General features: G+C 43.3%; 1 protein-coding gene across 2 annotated transcripts in view; it reads right to left on the bottom strand.

The window, feature by feature from the left end:
- LOC134332271 (rab GTPase-activating protein 1) overlaps positions 1-22,938 on the bottom strand; it is a 165,327-nt gene extending 142,389 nt beyond the window's left edge. Inside the window, exons 1-5 of one of the 2 annotated variants that reach the window (XM_063013836.1) lie at positions 22,862-22,938; positions 9,388-9,592; positions 2,842-2,871; positions 839-1,040; positions 238-445 (exon numbers count right to left, since the gene is read on the bottom strand). In XM_063013836.1, the coding sequence (XP_062869906.1) occupies positions 238-445; positions 839-1,040; positions 2,842-2,871; positions 9,388-9,537 (590 nt within the window). In that variant the 5' untranslated portion in view covers positions 9,538-9,592; positions 22,862-22,938. The remainder of the gene's footprint in view (positions 1-237; positions 446-838; positions 1,041-2,841; positions 2,872-9,387; positions 9,593-22,861) is intronic. The other variant, XM_063013837.1, reaches the window with a different exon arrangement.

Here is a 22,938-nt window from a genome sequence, read left to right as displayed (position 1 = left end):
TATCAAATCCTAGTGGTGCTATCGGCCGGTCAGGCATCTGCATGGATGCAACTGGTTGATGTCAAAGCCAGCAGTACCCTGTGATCAGAAACCGCTAACAGAGGGAAAACACAGTGTGCATGAAAAAAAATAACCCATCTCTAACAACACACCAGTGTAAGCTAACAGGAGAGGTGTTCCTAATAAAGGGATCAGTCGGTCTGAATCATATTTAACCCCCCTCACACCCCCCTTTACCTGACTGTTCCTTCAGAGACGCCGGGCACGGAGAGTGTAACGTCGAGGGGCATCTGGCACTGGCTACGTAGGATGCTCATCATACGCAGCGCCTCCACTTCACTGCGGGGGGCGTTTACAGACGCGCATCCCAGATACGTCAGCTTACTGAACACCACGCTGTCCTCGTCCAGCATCGGCGTCCCGGGACTCACCGCTGAACCTTCGTCTAGAGAAAAAAACATCATGAAAACAATCAAGCAGCTGTAATAAAACCTTACGGACACAGAGAGAACGTCCTCACAGATAGTGATCAGAGATGAGGGGGTTGGTGGGGGGTTGTTGTGTGCTCTCAGTGCCAGTCTCAAGCCCAGATAAAAATAAGAAGAATTGCATAAAAACTCTTCCAAATCAGGTATGTGGACCAGAATAATAATTCCTTAATTACCTTTGGGATTAATTAATTAATTATCCATCTATCTATAATCAGCATTGATGGTGTGTGAGGATCTGAAACCAGTCACTGTGACTACTTACAAAAACAGAATGAATCAGACGGAGGGTGAATACTTTTTCATGCCGCTGTTTGTTTAGCCTCCAGAACGCAGTTTCATGTTCTTACCCTCTTGAGCTCCCTGAACCGGTAGCACCATCTTCAGTTTGGGTACAAAAGTGCAGGGTTGCGGTGGGGTTGCTGTAGTGGGACAATCCTGGTCTCCACCCCCGACATGATCCGGTCCAGGGGAGAGTTCGGCCATCGAAGGGTCCATCAGCACATCCTCTAGTTCCCTCTGCAACTGCTGCTCACTGCCGTTTCCTACAATCTACACACACACACACGTTTAATGTTTAATTATATGTACAAGTTAAAAATCTATTTTCTGAATCTAATACTCCTGAATATGTGCTACTCTTATGTTTTCAACTTTTTGTAAAATTCTGCACTGTTTAGGTGACTGAAAATCCAAGTGACAATACACTAGATGGTCAAAAGTATTTGGACACTGATCATAAGCTTGTTGGACATCCCATTTCAACAAAAGAGTAGTAAAAACGTGCAGTAAACAGCCTGTCAGCTACACGCTGCACCTAAAAGAAAAGGTGATTTAATAGTAATTGCAAGTCCATATAACGAGTGCCACACAAGATTTTAGACTAATAATAATAATAATAATGACGTGACTTTACTGATACTGTTTTAATTCTGATACCCAACACAAAACACCTCTGCTTAAAGAAACAGGGACAGACAAGCACATCGAAAATTTGCACATGGAAATGTAGACAAATCACCAGTCACCAGAAACAAAAATAGAAACTCTGGGAATATTTCAGCTCGTCGTGTCACCAACACGAACAGTGCTGTATCGATTCTGTAACTGCCCACAAGCACTTTTACCGCAGTCTTATAATCTAATCATTTTATTATTTTGTGTTTGATTACTTTTCCCTCTAATATTATTCAATACATTTTCCCCAATTTTCCTCCCAATATAATTACCTGATTGTATTTCACCTCTGCTGCTGCAGACCTCCACTCCTTACACAGGAGAGCCGTAACTAACACACGCCCCCTCCGACACGTGTGCAGTAGACCAGCGTTTCCCAACCTTTTTTGCACCACGGACCGGTTTCATACATGATATAATTTCACGGACCGGTGGGGAAGGGAGGATTTAATAATATTGCTTACAAATGGTGTGAAATGAGCTTTTTTCGGTGCAACAAGACGCTGCTCCCACCTAGGGGTGACAATAAGACAATAACACCCGAAATAGAGGCAGTGAAAACTGCTTTTCTAGCGATCTCTAATTATTCATTCCTTCTGTGCGGCCCGGTAATAAAAAGCCCGTGGACCCCAGGTGGTTGGGGACCTCTGCAGTAGACTCTTTTTCACCTGCATGAGGTGGGTTCATATAGAGTGACCGTACGTCCTCTTTTTCCCAGACATGTCCTCTTTTTTGGACCTAAAAATGCGTCCGGTTGGGATTTCTAAATAACCAAAAATGTCCAGAACTCATCTGTCCACTGATATCATCTTTATCTTTAGGTCCCACCTTCTAGTACAACTCTTAAAAAATGACCAAGCGCAAATAAAAATTCACAGAGGAATTACTGGAAAAATTCATGTTCTTGTCTCGGTCAGGATCCTTGGGAAGCAGAATGCATGACCTGCAAAGTGTCCAATAAAGGTGCCAGTTCAGCAAAACACAAAACTGCTGTGGCAAATGGATGTGGAAGGTTTCTAATGAACCAAAAACAAGCATATTTCTTTCACTCGTTTCATTGATTCTCATTGCATTTAATGTGAGTAGGTCTACTGGCGGGCCAGCACTAGAATGGAATGCTTAAATGTAATTAAGCAAGCAGGTAGCTTATAGACAGCAGGTGAGAACACTGGATTTGTATTTCATAATTACACAGCTGCAGCAAACAGAACACAGAGCTAACACAACCCACGGGGGGTGTATGGGGTTGTAAAGGCTCTTTGTAGTAAACACACACATATACAGGATATGAAGCCGAGCAAGGCCTGTGTGTAGCTCACACATCAGTAAGTAATCACCACCAAATCACAGAGAGAGAGAGAGAGAGAGCACGAGAGTGAGAAACAACAGAACTGACCTTAAAGTGGACACCTTCCTCAGAAATCACCTGCATAACAAACGAGAGGTTTAGAGAGCCTCGTCCAGGAGGCGTACAGAGAGACACACGGAGAAGAACACGGACAGGTTAATGGAAATAGAGCGAGACATGGACACGAGGATGTTCAGAGCCGGACCAACAAGCAGGTATCGGCATTACCATCAGACGAGAACTTCACTGACAAGAACAGGTTCTTGCAAAATGCTGGAAACATTTTGAGCTGAATGAACTGGACTGGCCGGGTGAATGATGGGTGCTTGAATGTTCCGGTAGCGCCCCTTAGTGGCTGGGTACAGATCACACATGATGAAGAACAGCAGGCTAAACAAAACTGATACATGTGAAATCTGGCAGCATTCTTTATCCCTTAAATAAAGAAACGTTGTCATTTATTCATTTATACACCGATCAGCCATAACATTAAAACCACCTCCTTGTTTCTACACTCACTGTCCATTTTATCAGCTCCACTTACCATATAGAAGCACTCAGATGGACTACAGTCAGTAATTGTAGTACTTCATTTTCTCTACATGCTTTTTTATCCTGCTTTCACCCTGTCCTTCAATGGTCAGGACCCCCACAGGACCACCACAGAGCAGGTATTATTTAGGTGGTGGATCATTCTCAGCACTGCAGTGACACTGACATGGTGGTGGTGTGTTAGTGTGTGTTGTGCTGGTATGAGTGGATCAGACACAGCAGCGCTGCTGGAGTTTTTAAATACCGTGTCCACTCACTGTCCACTCTATTAGACACTCCTACCTAGTTGGTCCACCTTGTAGATGTAAAGTCAGAGACGGTCGCTCATCTATTGGTGCTGTTTGAGTCGGTCATCTTCTAGACCTTCATCAGTGGTCACAGGACGCTGCCCACAGAGTGCTGCTGGCTGGATATTTTTTGTTGGTGGACTATTCTCAGTCCAGCAGTGACAGTGAGGTGTTTAAAAACTCCATCAGCGCTGCTGTGTCTGATCCACTCATACCAGCACAACACACACTAACACACCACCACCATGTCAGTGTCACTACAGCGCTGAGAATGATCCACCACCTAAATAATATCTGCTCTGTGGTGGTTCTGTGGGGGTCCTGACCATTGAAGAACAGCATAAAAGGGGGGTAACAAAGCATGCAGAGAAACAGATGGACTACAGTCAGTAATTGTAGAACTACAAAGTGCTTCTATATGGTAAGTGGAGCTGATAAAATGGACAGTGAGTGTAGAAACAAGGAGGTGGTTTTAATGTTATGGTTGATCGGTGTATATACAGTGTATCACAAAAGTGAGTACACCCCTCACATTTCTGCAGATATTTAAGTATATCTTTTCATGGGACAACACTGACAAAATGACACTTTGACACAATGAAAAGTAGTCTGTGTGCAGCTTATATAACAGTGTAAATTTATTCTTCCCTCAAAATAACTCAATATACAGCCATTAATGTCTAAACCACCGGCAACAAAAGTGAGTACACCCCTTAGTGAAAGTTCCTGAAGTGTCAATATTTTGTGTGGCCACCATTATTTCCCAGAACTGCCTTAACTCTCCTGGGCATGGAGTTTACCAGAGCTTCACAGGTTGCCACTGGAATGCTTTTCCACTCCTCCATGACGACATCACGGAGCTGGCGGATATTCGAGACTTTGCGCTCCTCCACCTTCCGCTTGAGGATGCCCCAAAGATGTTCTATTGGGTTTAGGTCTGAAGACATGCTTGGCCAGTCCATCACCTTTACCCTCAGCCTCTTCAATAAAGCAGTGGTCGTCTTAGAGGTGTGTTTGGGGTCATTATCATGCTGGAACACTGCCCTGCGACCCAGTTTCCGGAGGGAGGGGATCATGCTCTGCTTCAGTATTTCACAGTACATATTGGAGTTCATGTGTCCCTCAATGAAATGTAACTCCCCAACACCTGCTGCACTCATGCAGCCCCAGACCATGGCATTCCCACCACCATGCTTGACTGTAGGCATGACACACTTATCTTTGTACTCCTCACCTGATTGCCGCCACACATGCTTGAGACCATCTGAACCAAACAAATTAATCTTGGTCTCATCAGACCATAGGACATGGTTCCAGTAATCCATGTCCTTTGTTGACATGTCTTCAGCAAACTGTTTGCGGGCTTTCTTGTGTAGAGACTTCAGAAGAGGCTTCCTTCTGGGGTGACAGCCATGCAGACCAATTTGATGTAGTGTGCGGCGTATGGTCTGAGCACTGATAGGCTGACCCCCCACCTTTTCAATCTCTGCAGCAATGCTGACAGCACTCCTGCGCCTATCTTTCAAAGACAGCAGTTGGATGTGACGCTGAGCACGTGCACTCAGCTTCTTTGGACGACCAACGCGAGGTCTGTTCTGAGTGGACCCTGCTCTTTTAAAACGCTGGATGATCTTGGCCACTGTGCTGCAGCTCACTTTCAGGGTGTTGGCAATCTTCTTGTAGCCTTGGCCATCTTCATGTAGCGCAACAATTCGTCTTTTAAGATCCTCAGAGAGTTCTTTGCCATGAGGTGCCATGTTGGAACTTTCAGTGACCAGTATGAGAGAGTGTGAGAGCTGTACTACTAAATTGAACACACCTGCTCCCTATGCACACCTGAGACCTAGTAACACTAACAAATCACATGACATTTTGGAGGGAAAATGACAAGCAGTGCTCAATTTGGACATTTAGGGGTGTAGTCTCTTAGGGGTGTACTCACTTTTGTTGCCGGTGGTTTAGACATTAATGGCTGTATATTGAGTTATTTTGAGGGAAGAATAAATTTACACTGTTATATAAGCTGCACACAGACTACTTTTCATTGTGTCAAAGTGTCATTTTGTCAGTGTTGTCCCATGAAAAGATATACTTAAATATCTGCAGAAATGTGAGGGGTGTACTCACTTTTGTGATACACTGTATATTATATATGTTCTCAGTCTTATATTAGAGATTTTAGTTAAACCAATAGATGCTCATTGTTTTTCATCCTAAAGAATACTGCCAGCTTAAGCTGATGTGTGAAAGTCTGACACAAGCACAGATACCCAACAGAGTTCATCCAAACGAAGCACATCAACAGAGACAAAAGTAAAAGACAGAATGAAATCGCGTGTCCCTCTCCACAATTCCGATTCAAAGAAATGATGAACAAAGCTCCCGCAAAGCACCAAACATCACAAAACCAGACGAGCAGAAAGAGGAAAAGAGGAGAAGAAAGATGGATTTCAGAGAACACGCTGAAGAAAACGTGGCTCTTTAAAGGAAGTTCCAACAAAAGGATGAACAATGATCCGGATGAAACACACTCTGATGTACTGATGCACATGCAAGACGTGGAAATCACAGCAAGTGTGAAGAAGCAAAACACACAAACCAGCAACAACCAAGAACTGAAATATCGAAGCCAGAAATGAAAGCAAGAAAGTCAGTACAAAGTCAGCAGTGTGTGTGTGTGTGTGTGTGTGTGTGTGTGTGTAGTATTGTGATCGGATCTTGGCTTACACTATGACATTATTAGGGTTGGAGAATCTGTCGGGTCATTTTGGCTTAAAAGAGGAGTTGGAGCGAAGTCAGAGCTTAACGTTTCAACAGATCTGAAGCGGCTGTGTCACAAATTATACGCTGTAAGAGTCAAAAAAGGGACCACTTAGGGTTGGGCGGTAAATCGCGAATATCGATCGATTCGATATTACTTTTTACACGATGTTAAAAATGGCCATATTCGATATATCCAGTATGTCTAGGACACACAGGCTACCATTTGAGAACATTTAAAACAGAGCACAAGCGCTGCGCATAACGCTTTCTCTAGCGCACGAGCGGGTGGGCGCGTGCACGCACACACACACACACACGCAAACTGATTCACTGAGTTGAGAGTCAGAAACGACTCTTTTCGAACGAATTATTCATCGGAATCGAATCAGGGAGCTGTGCTCTTATCTATGGTAAAGATTCATTCGTTTTGCTCACACAAATGAATCAGTTCATTTGTGAAAGAGATTCATACCTGGTTCAAGACTTAATACACAACAGCTGTATAAACCAATCAGAGCTTCTGAATTCAGATTTTGGGCGGAATTTTAATCTCTCTCTTGATTGGTTTCAGCTTTTTACCTAATAGGAGAATAAACACAGTTGAAAAGGTATGAATATATTCTGGAAACACATATGGTGGCCTTCAAAAAAAACAAACAAGGTGATTATATCCCTAATGGAACAACACACGGATATGAATTTGATTCACAATTTGAGGAACAGAAGCTCAGGTAAGCAGTGGTTATGATTTTATGGTGCTGTGTGGTTGATCTGGGTCGCGGTGCTGTTGTTTAACGTGCGCTTTCATTATGCAATAATAGCAAAGCATTATCAAATATTGAATACTTTTTTTTATCATTTATTTGAAGTAAAATGGACAGTATAAATGTGAGATTCTGCTGGTTTGTTTAATATTAATGTTGTCAACATGAATACAAATACAGCCTGTAATAATACAAAATATAAACACTGCAATTCGGTCAGAATTTATCAGAACTGCAATGTTTGTTTTTTTTCCCCCTTTTTCTCCCACTTTAGCCCGTCAATCATCTCTCACTAATGCTGGTCCCTGTTCCTGATTGGGGAGGACGAGGCTGCTCCACGCCCCCTCCGACACGTGCACAGCAATCGAACATCTTATTACCTACACTTGACGAGTGCAGTGCAGTACAGCGCTGTGTACGGAGAGCCACACCCTCTACCGCACTCCTTTCCCATCTCCGTGCAGGCGCCACCAACCAGCCAGCAGAGGTCGTAATCGCACTAGTCTGAGAGAGAGTCCCCATCCGGCTTAGTCCCGCCCCTTATCTGAACAACCGGCCAATCGTTGTTCATGTGGCCGCTCAGCCTCAGCCGGCAGGCAGAGCCGAGAGTCGAGATCTCAGCTCTGGTGAACAGCGTGTGTTTTTACCGCTGCATACATCAATATAAGCTAAAATACGAGCAGTGGTCTGCCACTCTACTTTAAGGTTACATGATATCGTATATCGGCACTTCTCAAAAGCATATCGAGATATGAGTTTTTTAGTCATATCGCACAGCCCTAGGACCACTGTCAGTTTATCTAGAAATGTGCCGTGTTGACCGATGGGTCTGAGGTCTGTGCTCTTGGCTGAGAACCGGTTCTTGAACTTGAGCTATGCTGTCATAAGTATGCAGTTTCACAGATCTTATGCAGCATTATTTTCTGGTTTTTCCAGTTTTTCTCTGGACATTTATCAAGCAAATTCATCTCATACAGTTTTTAACTTTTAAACAGATCCGAGTTCTTAATTAAAATTCTGTCCTCAGTGATAAAAACCATTTTATTCTGTGTTGAGGTCGGGCACCTACACAGATATACACTGATCAGGCATAACATTAAAACCACCTCCTTGTTTCTACACTCATTACCATATAGGAGCACTTTGTAGTTCTACAATTACTGACTGTAGTCCATCTGTTTCTCTGCATGCTTTGTTAGCCCTCTTTAATGCTGTTCTTCAATGGTCAGGACCCCCACAGGACCACCACAGAGCAGGTATTATTTAGGTGGTGGATCATTCTCAGCACTGCAGTGACACTGACATGGTGGTGGTGTGTTAGTGTGTGTTGTGCTGGTATGAGTGGATCAGACACAGCAGCGCTGATGGAGTTTTTAAACACCAGTCACTGCTGGACTGAGAATAGTCCACCAACCAAAAATATCCAGCCAACAGCGCCCCGTGGGCAGCGTCCTGTGACCACTGATGAAGGTCTAGAAGATGACCGACTCAAACAGCAGCAATAGATGAGCGATCGTCTCTGACTTTACATCTACAAGATGGACCAACTAGGTAGGAGTGTCTAATAGAGTGGACAGTGGGTGGACACGGTATTTAAAAACTCCAGCAGCACTGCTGTGTCTGATCCACTCATACCAGCACAACACACATTAACACACCACCACCATGTCAGTGTCACTGCAGTGCTGAGAATCATCCACCACCTAAATAATACCTGCTCTGTGGTGGTCCTGTGGGGGTCCTGACCATTGAAGAACAGGGTGAAAGCAGACTAAAAGGTATGTAGAGAAACAGATAGACTACAGTCAGTAATTGTAGAACTACAAAGTGCTTCTATATGGTAAGTGGAGCTGATAAAATGGACAGTGAGTGTAGAAACAAAGAGGTGGTTTTAATGTTATGGCTGATTGATGTAATTGGCTATGTCTCGTGGAGGAAGGTGGTTGAACAGCCTCTTAGTGTTGGTCTCAGCCTGGATAAAAAAATAAGGACGACTGCACCATAAAGGGAATCCAGTGTAAAAACTGGGCCAGATCTGGTATGCCTGGTATGGCACAGTTTTTACTCTGGATGCACCTTTCACCTGAACCCAAGCGCCGCCCAAAATCAAAAACCATATAGATCCGATCACAATTTGTTCATTATTCAGATACAGATCAGGTGCCGTGGATCCATTAGCTTTGTTTATTTAAATGTAAAGCATTTTATGAGGAAACTAAAAGTCCCACCTTTAGTCCCGTCTTCTCATCGTCACTGCCGTTATTAGTGGAGGGGGTCTCGTCCCCGAGGCGGGACACCAGGACAAAGTCCTCACTGTTTAGGGTGGACACTGAATCCGAGGAGGCACTAATTTTCCCCACAGAGGCCATGTCATCCATGACTGCTAAACGGAGCCGGACGCACTCATGAATGGAGCTTAATGAGCCGAGTCACCTGAAAAAAAACAACAAAGTAAAAATTTAAGTAACATTTTGAGTTTTGAGTTATTTTCGGTTTCAGCTCATGAGTTTAGCTTAGCGTCCAAACTTTCTGTTTCAGTCATATTTCCATTTATTTTAAGAGAAGGTCATCGGGATCGGGAAGTGATCTATCTATCCGTCTATCTGCCCACCCATCATCCATCCGCTCCAACATCCACCTATCTGCCCGTTCATCCACCCATCATCCATTCGCTCAGACATCCACCTATCCGCCCATCCATCCATCCACTCATTTGCCCATCCATCCGCTTATTCGCCCATCCATCCGCTTATTCGCCCATCCATCCGCTTATTCGCCCATCCATCCACCCATCCATCCGCTTATTCGCCCATCCATCCACCCATCCATCCGCTTATTCGCCCATCCATCCACCCATCCATCCGCTTATTCGCCCATCCATCCACCCATCCATCCGCTTATTCGCACATCCATCCATCCATCCATCCGCTTATTCGCCCATCCATCCATCCATCCGCTTATTCGCCCATCCACCCATCCATCCATCCATCCATCCGCTTATTCGCCCATCCACCCATCCATCCATCCATCCATCCGCTTATTCGCCCATCCACCCATCCATCCATCCATCCATCCGCTTATTCGCCCATCCACCCATCCATCCATCCATCCATCCGCTTATTCGCACATCCACCCATCCATCCATCCATCCATCCATCCATCCGCTTATTCGCCCATCCACCCATCCATCCATCCATCCATCCGCTTATTCGCCCATCCACCCATCCATCCACCCATCCATCCGCTTATTCGCACATCCATCCGCTTATTCGCCCATCCATCCGCTTATTCGCCCATCCATCCATCCATCCATCCGCTTATTCGCCCATCCATCCATCCATCCATCCGCCTATTCATTCATCCATCCCTCCATCTGCTCATTCACCCATCCATCTGCTCATTCGCCCATCCATCAGTTTACATTTACTTTTTTTTTTTATTTAGCAGAAACATTCATCCATCCACCCGACCAATACATCTATTCACCCACCCATCATCCATCCGCTCAGACATCCACCCTTCCGCCAGTAATAAACAACATGCAAAGCACACAGCATCTCTATAGCAATATGGAAATGATACGTCCGGCTCAGCAGTCGCTGGTTCACACGCACACACGACATACATTAAAGTTCAACATACATTATAGTCTATGTATGTATGTATGTATGTATGTATGTATGTATGTATGTATGTATGTACAGTGTATCACAAAAGTGAGTACACCCCTCACATTTCTGCAGATATTTAAGTATATCTTTTCATGGGACAACACTGACAAAATGACACTTTGACACAATGAAAAGTAGTCTGTGTGCAGCTTATATAACAGTGTAAATTTATTCCTCCCTCAAAATAACTCAATATACAGCCATTAATGTCTAAACCACCGGCAACAAAAGTGAGTACACCCCTTAGTGAAAGTTCCTGAAGTGTCAATATTTTGTGTGGCCACCATTATTTCCCAGAACTGCCTTAACTCTCCTGGGCATGGAGTGTACCAGAGCTTCACAGGTTGCCACTGGAATGCTTTTCCACTCCTCCATGACGACATCACGGAGCTGGCGGATATTCAAGACTTTGTGCTCCCCCACCTTCCGCTTGAGGATGCCCCAAAGATGTTCTATTGGGTTTAGGTCTGGAGACATGCTTGGCCAGTCCATCACCTTTACCCTCAGCCTCTTCAATAAAGCAGTGGTCGTCTTAGAGGTGTGTTTGGGGTCATTATCATGCTGGAACACTGCCCTGCGACCCAGTTTCCGGAGGGAGGGGATCATGCTCTGCTTCAGTATTTCACAGTACATATTGGAGTTCATGTGTCCCTCAATGAAATGTAACTCCCCAACACCTGCTGCACTCATGCAGCCCCAGACCATGGCATTCCCACCACCATGCTTGACTGTAGGCATGACACACTTATCTTTGTACTCCTCACCTGATTGCTGCCACACATGCTTGAGACCATCTGAACCAAACAAATTAATCTTGGTCTCATCAGACCATAGGACATGGTTCCAGTAATCCATGTCCTTTGTTGACATGTCTTCAGCAAACTGTTTGCGGGCTTTCTTGTGTAGAGACTTCAGAAGAGGCTTCCTTCTGGGGTGACAGCCATGCAGACCAATTTGATGTAGTGTGCGGCGTATGGTCTGAGCACTGACAGGCTGACCCCCCACCTTTTCAATCTCTGCAGCAATGCTGACAGCACTCCTGCGCCTATCTTTCAAAGACAGCAGTTGGCTGTGACGCTGAGCACGTGCACTCAGCTTCTTTGGACGACCAACGCGAGGTCTGTTCTGAGTGGACCCTGCTCTTTTAAAACGCTGGATGATCTTGGCCACTGTGCTGCAGCTCAGTTTCAGGGTGTTGGCAATCTTCTTGTAGCCTTGGCCATCTTCATGTAGCGCAACAATTCGTCTTTTAAGATCCTCAGAGAGTTCTTTGCCATGAGGTGCCATGTTGGAACTTTCAGTGACCAGTATGAGAGAGTGTGAGAGCTGTACTACCAAATTGAACACACCTGCTCCCTATGCACACCTGAGACCTAGTAACACTAACAAATCCCATGACATTTTGGAGGGAAAATGACAAGCAGTGCTCAATTTGGACATTTAGGGGTGTAGTCTCTTAGGGGTGTACTCACTTTTGTTGCCGGTGGTTTAGACATTAATGGCTGTATATTGAGTTATTTTGAGGGAAGAATAAATTTACACTGTTATATAAGCTGCACACAGACTACTTTTCATTGTGTCAAAGTGTCATTTTGTCAGTGTTGTCCCATGAAAAGATATACTTAAATATCTGCAGAAATGTGAGGGGTGTACTCACTTTTGTGATACACTGTATGTATGTATGTATGTATGTATGTATGTATGTATGTATGTATGTATGTATGTATGTATGTATGTATGTATGTATGTATGTATGTATGTATGTATGTATGTATGTATGTACGTAATCTGAACAAAAACACAGTGAAACAGAAGAGATAAGGAAAAAAGAAACCAGTAGAGCAGGAAGGTGTCAGTGCCAGAGAGAACGCTGGAAGTGGAATAAAAGGCAAAGCACACAAGGTTTAGTAGAATGAAACCTGGCACTGCTGCTCGTGTGATGTATTTGTTATCTGTTAAATAATACGAGCAAATGCTTGTTTTCCTTTAATTTAGCTCCATAGTGGAATGGAAGCTTTATGTTGATGTGTTTTCACTTCAGACCTTTCGTGTGGTTCAGTGTTTAACTAGGCTGCAGGATTCATTTCCATGTATGATTGCAGACTGAAGGCACTTCCAGCACTTCTAACCCTTTCAACACTCCATGCTCTCTTACACACGCACACACACACACACACACACACACACACACACACACACACACACACACACACACACACACACACACACACACATTCATGCACTGTATTGTAGCATTCTACTGCTACTTTCCACCAACACTATAGAAATGATGAGTGGAAATCACATAATAATATTTGTACATGCTCAGTACACACTCTGTTCTTTTCTGTGTCAATGGAAAACTGAAAGTTTTTTAATTAATAAATCAATTATGGTGCAGATGGAACTATTGACTAACTAATCAATAATAATATATTACCAAATTAGTTATGTTTTAATTAGAATAAGTTGATTAGTTATTGAAACTCTGCTTTATAATACACCGATCAGCCATAACATTAAAACCACCTTCTTGTTTTCACACTCACTGTCCATTTTATCAGCTCCACTTACCATATAGAAGCACTTTGTAGCTCCACAATTACTGACTGTTGTCCATCTGTTTCTATGCATGCTTTGTTAGCCCCCTTTCACCCTGTTCTTCAATGGTCAGGACCCCCACAGGACCACCACAGAGCAGGTATTATTTAGGTGGTGGATCATTCTCAGCATTGCAGTGACACTGACATGGTGGTGGTGTGTTAGTGTGTGTTGTGCTGGTATGAGTGGATCAGACACAGCAGCGCTGAAGGAGTTTTTAAACACCTCAGTGTCACTGCTGGACTAAGAATAGTCCACCAACAACAACAACAAAAATAACCAGCCAACAGCACCCCATGGGCAGCGTCCTGTGACCACTGATGAAGGTCTAGAAGATGACCAACTCAAACATCTTTACATCTACAAGGTGGACCAACTAGGTAGGAGTGTCTAATAGAGTGGACAGTGAATGGACACGGTATTTAAAAACTCCTGTGGGGGTCCTGACCACTGAGGAACAGGGTGAAAGCAGGTTAAAAAAGTATGTAGAGAAACAGATGGACTACAGTCAGTAATTGTAGGACTACAAAGTGCTTCTATATGGTAAGTGGAGATGCAGAAACAAGGAGGTGGTTTTAATGTTATGACTGATTAGTGTATAAATTAATGAACAATCACAATATTAATATTTTGATATATAGATAGCATAAAATATGCCAGTAATACACCACTAAATACTGTTTACCAGAACGGCGCCAATTAAACATTTGATTTCAGATTTGTGACGATTGAAGTTTGAGGTGTAAAAACAAACAGAATTCAACAATAAACCAACAGAAAAACGACATTACAATATTATTGGCACCTGCTTAAGAAAAACTAGCTGTATCTTAATAAAACAGGGCGTTTAGGATGATGAACTTTGACCGTGCAACAATCAAATGAACGACTTTTAATATCACAATGCAGATACTGATATCAGACAAAGTTAATCAAACAACACATCAAACATGGGCGGGTCACTTTAAATGTCAATAACAAAGAAACACAAACAAAAGTTTCTCCTCCACTGAGCTTAGATAAACGACGTGACTTTGAAGACCTTGTAGAAATTTATTTATTCCAGATTTTCCAGTAATTGTAAATATCTGTCGATTTTTACAAACGTGTCCAGTTCAACAAAACATGAGGTGAGGAGATAAAGTCACAAATTTTATACTACAACTAAATAGTACAGATTATGGTCAAAAGTATGTAGACATTCCTCCTACTTACTGATTTCAGGTGTCAAATTTATTTCAATGCCCATAATTGAATAGTTTTATTTATAACATTAAAACAGGATAGTTTAAAAGATCAGTTGCTTCCAAACTCTTGGGCCTCGGTCATATACAGCATGTTCAAAAACACCAGTAGTGGTTCAATACTTGTGTGTATTATTGAGTGCAACAGTTTGTAGCTTGAAACACAGCTTGTGAAAAGTTTTTTTTCATGGCATTAACTGGCTGTTATAAGAGTTCCATGTATTTTCACCTCTTTTCTAAATGAGGACCCCCTCCCCCCCCCCCCCCCCCCCCCCCCCCCCTTGCAATGCTGTGATAGCCTAGTGGGTAGAGCTTTGGTCTGTCAGTCGACAGTCGCCATGCAGCCACTGTTGGACCCTTGAGCAAGGCCCTTCCAAACATGCTGGGACATGCAGAAAAAATGTCATTGTACTGTACTTGTGAATATGTATATATAATAGAACAGCTAAAGGCACTCTTCATACTTCTTCTACGTAGGAGTTGTGTTATCATGTGTACACATTCGTAACACTTGATTGTCTTTAGTTCCTAGCACTAAACGTTTTAGAATTTCATAAAAATGCTGAGTATCAGTGGTGTGCATCCGGCTGTGTGGCTTCTTTGCCGATTGGGCCACTTGAATGATTCAGTCAAGAGTCACCACAGCAGATTATCTGTCCACGTATCTGATCTGGAACAGTTTTCACACCGGATGCTCTTCCTGTCACAACCCTGCAATTCATTTGGGCTTGTGACCGGCACTAAGGGTGCACTGATATGGCTAGCTTTACATAATGCCACGCCATGCATGCAGCTTACTTTTTGTATTTGTGAGCCCAACCTGGGATTCGAACCATCATAACTCAGGCACTGATATTAGCACACTCGAATAGAATAGAACACCTTTATTTGTCATATATACATATACTAAATTCTTTCTTCGCATATTCCAGCTTGTTTGGAAGCTGGGGGTCAGAGCGCAGGGTCAAAGCGCACTGTACAGCGCCCCTGAAGCTGAGAGGGTTAAAGGTCTTGCTTAAGGAGCCTTAAAAGGCTGCATGGCAGAGCTGAGATTCAAACTCTCAACCTTTTGATTGATAGTCCAAAGCTCTACCCACTATGCAACACTGTCCCTTTGGTCACTTAATCTGTATAAACGGTTGGTCCTTCATGTCTGGCATTCAAAATGAAAGGTTATTTTAATTCAGCCGGAACACTTCAGAGGAAAACCTCGTGGTAATACTTACCCAGCAAGATAAGCTTAGCAAACTTCAGCACTTTGCCATCCAACCAATGAGCAAACAAGGTACAGAGACGTGTATCAATCCACATATAGCATTAACAAGACTAATCTAAGGTCTAATTTGCGCTGGCATGGCGACTATCATTTTATTAGTATGCTGGTATCATGTGTTTGAATATTTAGTACGATTAAATATTCTGATAAAGGAAATTTGGCCCTGTCGCACTGCAGACATGACACGAGTGGACACATTTACATTTGCGGCATTTAGCAGGCGCTCTTATCCAAAGTGACTTACAGTTATCACTATATACAATTCAAGCAATTGAGGGTTAAGGGCCTTGCTCAGGGGCCCAACAGTGACAACTTGGAATGAGAACCGGCAACCTTATGATCCAATACCTAAACCACCAGGCTACTACTGCCCAGAAGTCATTTACATTACAGTTTACACTGACAGCATTTAGCAGATGCTTTTAAAGCGACTTATAATTATCACTGAATACAAATTGAGCAATTGAGGATTAAGGGCAACTTGGTGGGGCTTGAACCGGCAACCTTATGATTACTAGTCTAGTACCTAAACCACATTTACAGTTTACATTTACAGCATTTAGCAGACTTCAAATTACCACTGAATACAATTTAAACAATTGAGGATTAAGGGCCTTGCTCAAAGGGAACTTGGTGTTGGTGGGGCTTGAACCTGCAACCTTACGATTACTAGTCCAGTAACTTAACCACTGAGCTACCAACACACTACACGACACTTACACATCTGGACAAACATGGCTAAAATTGTGTGGTGTGTGTTAAGTGTGTGTCAGATATTAAACAAAGAGCCGAGAGGCGAGAGAGGTCAAGCAGTGGACGCAGATGAGCACAGCATGTGTCCCCAGCCGTGGACTTCAAAGCGGGCTTTGTGAGGTGCTGTTTTGCTGAGCGTGTGTATTGTACTGTGTAGTGATGGACACAGTCAGCACTATTCTTCAGACCTACAGCCACCAGCACAAAGCACCAACAGCCCCAGTGTTTCATGCGCATGCTGGGTCAGAGGCATTTCCTCCAGCCCAGAGGGGGTCAAACTTAACTGCATCGTGTGGTGCTTTCTCAGCGCACACTAGAGCGGAGAACACAGGAGGTTTGATCTGCTGTTTCATGCTTACCTACGCTGACCGCTCGTTCTCCAGCTCCCACACTTTTATAATGGCTGCCTTGTTTATTCTCTCTCTCTCAGCTAAATGGAAGGAGATCGAGAGAAGCTGAAACTCAAGCTTGTGATGTGCATCTCAGTTTAAAGCAATACGATGAACGGTGAGACACTGAGGGTCTGTCGGAAAACCTAGTGGCCTCTCTACATAGTCACATTTTACATCATCCTACACTCCCGAGAAGAGGGCATGTCTAAATTCTTAGATTCCCTATAAGGCTGCCAATTGAAGTGCCTTAATTCTAAGTAATAATCTGACTGAATAATAAGGAGCTCTGTGGGCTTCCTTAGCGGAGAAGGCAATCCCAGCATTCAGTGCGGCACAACTTTTCTCACAGAAAATACAAAAATGGCGGAAGAATACGGAGCAACCAACGGAGTTCTCTTCAAATATAAACACATTCTCATGGATTTGTATTGATTTTATATTGATATTTATATAAAGGTGCACAAGTGTCATTTATCTGTAAATTTGGGCTCGGTGGGTAGCACTGTCGCCTCACAGCAAGAAGGTCCTGGGTTCGATCCCCAGGTGGGGCGGTCCGGGTCCTTTCTGTGTGGAGTTTGCATGTTCTCCCCGTGTGCGCGTGGGTTTCCTCCGGGTGCTCCTGTTTCCTCACACAGTCCAAAAACATGCCACCAGGCTAACTGGAGACACTGAATTGTCCTATAGGTACTTAGTCGCTAGATGCACAAACCAGTGCATTGTAGTTCCGGTCCCAAGCTCGGATGAATAGGGAGGGTCGTGTCAGGGAGGGTATCCGGCGTAAAAAAACTGTGCTATATCTCGCCGGCGACCCCTAACGGGAAGAAGCCGGAAACGCCGACCCCGCAACCGAAAAACGGGACAAAGGCTGAGGAACAAGAAGAAGAAGAAGATTTGTAAATTTGGGCTCGTCAGGAACAGTTTAACGTTCTCGGTACACAGAGGGAGACGTTAGCTGGCGTGCTAGCGGGTTGTGCCGCCTCAGCCCGTCGGTTTGAACGGCCTGAGGCTAACTGTGTTAGCTTAGTGAGCTAAAACTGTTGTGACGTAATCGACGTAATCTCTGTTTAAGCAGAGCGTCTAAATAATCTGCCTTGTGAGTTCGATGTCTTATTAGAATCCTCTCTAATGAGGCAGCTGATCATGTAGGCAGCAAGGCAGCTCACTAGGTTTTCAGACAGACCCTTAGACTTTATTAGCATCAGCCCATCTTCCGATTATGTGAATCCACTGCCGCTTACACAACCGAGCTGATCAAGAAGAGCCGGATTACCACATGCCCACTCGGACTGGTGTCCAGTCTGTGACCACTTCTTATCACCCGTCATATCGTGTACAGAATGCCACGTCAAGCTCTATGCAACCCTCACCCCCCTACAGAACAGTCTCAGAGATCACATATTGCAGCAGCAACAGGACGAGACCTTTCCTCCCTTAAACATGGCGTTTGTGTGGACATTCGGCCAGGTCAGTGGCTCTGCTGAGATTAAAACTCACGAGTTTTGTTCATGACCAGTGTTTCCGGGTGGAGTCGTGCCCACCGTGACCCTGACCAGGGCAAAGGCCTTTTTTACAAGATGCTGTAAACACACATAGGATGTGTTACTTAACCTATAATAAACTTTGTGTGCTGCCACACCGTGTGTGTGTGTGTGTGTGTGTGTGTGTGTGTGTGTTTCCACTGGTTACTCAAACTGAACCCTGGTGTTATGTAGTGGCTCTGGGTAGAATCACAATCACACTCGGCAACATCCAACATTCTCATCAAACTCTGTTATATAAACACCTCTCAAACACTAACACTTCTACACCACACATCCAGGAGCTGAAATCCTCATCATCCAATCGTACGAGTGATTCGGTACTTCCGGATGAGAGAAGAACAGCAATTCAGTCCCATCGGCCCCGGTGGACTGTGTTCCCAAAATACCATCACTCCCACGCCTTCTCTCTAAACAGAAGCTGCCTAATTCAGCAGCGTGTTGGGGAGTGTTTGTCCATCTCAGAGAGAAAACATCTGCAGCCGTGTGTGTGGAGCTGTTGCTTATCAGATAGATGGTTGTGGATATGCATCCTGGCTTTGCTATGCAGCCACTGTTGGCCCTTGAGCAAGGCCCTTGGCCCTTTAAGCTTCAGGTTGGCTAAAAAGCCTAGTCAGTAGATAAAAATTCGAACGGTTGTATCAGGAAGGGCATCTGGCATAAAAACAATGCCAGATCAGATGTGTGTGTGAGTGGCGACCCCCTAAATACAGAAGCAGCCAAAAGAAAAACAATCCGATCTCACATCATTTACTTTTACAGCATTTAGCAGATGCTTTTATGCTGGACTTACAATTGTGACCCCTGCTCAAGGGCCCAGCAGTGGCAACCTGGCAGTGGTGGGGCTTGAACCACAGACCTTCCAATCACTATTCCAGTACCTTAAGTGCTGAGCCACCAATGCCTCCAATTTAATATGGTTATATATGAAATACGTAGATTTATATAAAAGTCTTAATTTGTTTATTTATTAGGATTTAACGTCATATTTTACACACTTTGGTTACACTCATGACAGGACAGGTAGTTACTCATTACACAAGATTCATCAGTTCAAGTTTAATGTCAAACACAGTCATGGACAATTTTGTATCTACAGTTCACCTCACTTGCACGTCTTTGGACTGTGGGAGGAAACCGGAGCTCCTGGTGGAAACCCACACAGACCCGGGAAGAACATGCAAACTCCACACAGAAAGGACCGGACCGATCCACCTGGGAATCAAACCCAGGACCTTCCTGCTGTGAGGTGACAGTGCTACCCACTGAGCCATCGGTCATGTCTGAGAGACTGAGAGACGCTTATAGTCCGGATTTAGCTCCATCTGATTTCCACCTTTTTGGACGCTCAAAGGAGCTTTAAGGGGAAGAAGATTTTTATGTGATGATGATGTGAAAGCAGCGGCGCATCAGTGGCTACGAGCTCAACCAAACACGTTTTTTGCCGATGGCATTAAAAAGTTGGTCTGATGCTGGAAAAAAATGCATCAGAGGGTGACGATGTAGAAAAGTGATGTAGTTTGTTTTTGAAATTCTTAATAAAGAATTAGAGTTTAACAGAATCTTTTTGAGGGACCCTCGTATCACCAGTTTAAAGCTCAAAAATGCCCCCATCCTCCATGGCCAGAAGTCAGAGAGCATAACTGTATCTGCTCTTTAAATAGAATGACATTTTCATCAATCAGAGCAACGCTTTCCGATCATGAGCATCTGTGAGCTTGTGTATACCAACATGGAGCAGTTAGCATCCTGCTACAAGCATATTTACAAGCAGCAGCAGACTAAGAGGGAACGTTAAGTTAATGTGGATGAAAAGTGCAGACTGACTCTGGGTTACTAATGACTGTACCGAGAGTACAGTGTGTTTACAGTGGACAAGGTGTGTGTGTGTGTGTGTGTGTGTGTGTGTTTGGCACCTCTGTAGAAACAACTGCATTGGCAACATACCACTGTTATTATTCAAGAACATATTTAAACAAGAGGACAGAGAACTGTAACAAAGGAACAAGTTCATGCAGACGTTTAAAGGACTGCTTTGTTTTCTATTAATCTAAAGATGTAACAGTTAGCTTGTTACGGTACACACAACTGAGCCTCATCATCACGTCAGGTTTCTGAATTGCCAGCACGAGAAGTTGCAAATTAAAATTGACATCACTACTACAATTAGTAAATAACAGTTACAATTATTTATTTTAAAAAAGTAAAAAGAAGCGGTCAGCTGCTGCACACATATCAGATTTTTTAGTTAGTCGCATCCCTCCTCGGTCAGGAGTGGAGGTCAGCAGCAGTAGAGGAAGCGAAATGTGATCAGGTAATTGGATATGACTAGATTTGGAGGACAATTGGGAAAAATGCATTAAACAATAAGTAAAAGCATAAAGACTTAACATAAAGCTGATCATGCACTACAACTGAAGCTATCGATGCCGGTGTAAAGTGAGGTCTTGTATTATACACAATGCAACATGTATGCAAGTCTTGTGCTGACAGAGAAACTGTGGTTTATAAACTTAACTGAAGTAAAAATAAATGAACTATGAAAATGAAACTTGCAGATGTTTTATTTTAGTTGCATCTTCAGTGTGTGTTAATGTAGATTTGTTTTCATTTTTTTTATTTATTAGGATTTTAACGTCATGTTTTACACACTTTGGTTACATTCATGACATGACAGGTAGTTTCTGGTTACACAAGAATAGATTCATCAGTTCAAGTTTAAATGTCGAACACAGTCATGGACAATTTTGTATCTCCAATTCACCTCACTGGCATGTGTTTGGATTGTGGGAGGAGCGCCCGGAAAAATATTTTATTTTAGTTGCATTGTTAGTGTGTGTGTGTGTGTGTGTGTGTGTGTGTGTTACATTTTATTGTAGTTGCACCCACTGTGTGTGGATATGTTATTTTAGTTGCATTGTTAGTGTGTGTGTGTGGATATTACATTTTATTATAGTTGCATTCCATGTGTGTGGATATTCTATTTTAGTTGCATTCCTGTGTGTGTGTGTGTGTGTGTGTGTGTGTGTGTGTGTGTGTGTGTGTGTGTGTGTGTATATATTACATTTTATTATGGTTGCATCCCCTGTGTGTGTGTGTTACAATTTATTATAGTTGCACCCACTGTGTGTGTGTATATTCTATTTTAGTTGCATTCCTGTGTGTGTGTGTGTGTGTATATATTAAATTTTATTATGGTTGCATCACCTGTGTGTGTGTGTGTGTGTGTGTGTTACATTTTATTATAGTTGCACCCACTGTGTGTGTGTATATTCTATTTTAGTTGCATTCTTAGAGTGTGTGTGTGTGTGTGTGGATATTACATTTTATTATGGTTGCATCACCTGTGTGTGTGTGTGTGTGTGTGTGTGTGTGTGTGTGTGTGTATTCTATTTTAGTTGCATTCTTAGAGTGTGTGTGGATATGACATTTTATTGTAGTTGCATCTTCAATGTGTGTGTGTGTGTGTGTGTGTGCGCTTCAGTCCCAGCATTCAGTATTAGTGTTAGTTGGGTGGTCTGGGCTGGGTACCTATCCACCATGTTTCATGTTGATCACTGCACTATTAAACAGCCTGGGCGCTACTACAATACAACATTATTCTGCACACAATGAGCCAGAACAAACACACGGCATCATGATGAGAAGAGTAAATAAACACACTGATGCATTGCTATAGTAACTCTAATCCAGTTTGCTAGTTTGTTGTGCAGTGTGTTTTAATAAACAAATTCCGCATAGAATGTATCAAAAGTACACAGAAACGGCATGTTTTATGTCAGATCAGGATCATATAAATAATGCAGACTGAACATTTTAAATACTCGCGTTCTGTCCTCTAAAACTGAAACAAAACACGGTTTGGGCCAGAAAGCCACAGTAACAGGAGTATAGCTAACTGCGTTATTGTAATTCCACCCATATTCCTAAGAGCCCGCCCATTTGTTCTGGGCTCTCGTTAACCCAACTCGTGCTCTGATTGGCTGCCTTCTAGTCAGTGTGAAGAAATATCCAATCATAGCGAGGGAAGCCAACTTGTCTGAAAATAGGTGGGGAAAGCAGTCGCTCTCAAATAGGCGTCTCTACAGAGGCTAGGAAGCTAACAGAGCATCTCTCTATATTATAGATTTACATGCAGCAGCTGAAAAGATCCGCAAGAATAATGACAAGATTCGCATGCACTCTACACATAAAGACAGATAGAAGCGATGCCGATAGCTGTCCTACCTGTTTTCTCGAAATGCTTATTTTATTCCGCTCAGGTTTGACAGAACACGGCACAACAAACGCCGTAAACACAAACC

This window comes from Trichomycterus rosablanca, chromosome 18 (assembly GCF_030014385.1).
Source record: "Trichomycterus rosablanca isolate fTriRos1 chromosome 18, fTriRos1.hap1, whole genome shotgun sequence".
Lineage (NCBI taxonomy): Eukaryota > Metazoa > Chordata > Actinopteri > Siluriformes > Trichomycteridae > Trichomycterus > Trichomycterus rosablanca.
Note: the sequence above shows the minus strand (reverse complement) of the source record. Positions and strands in the feature narration are given on the sequence as shown.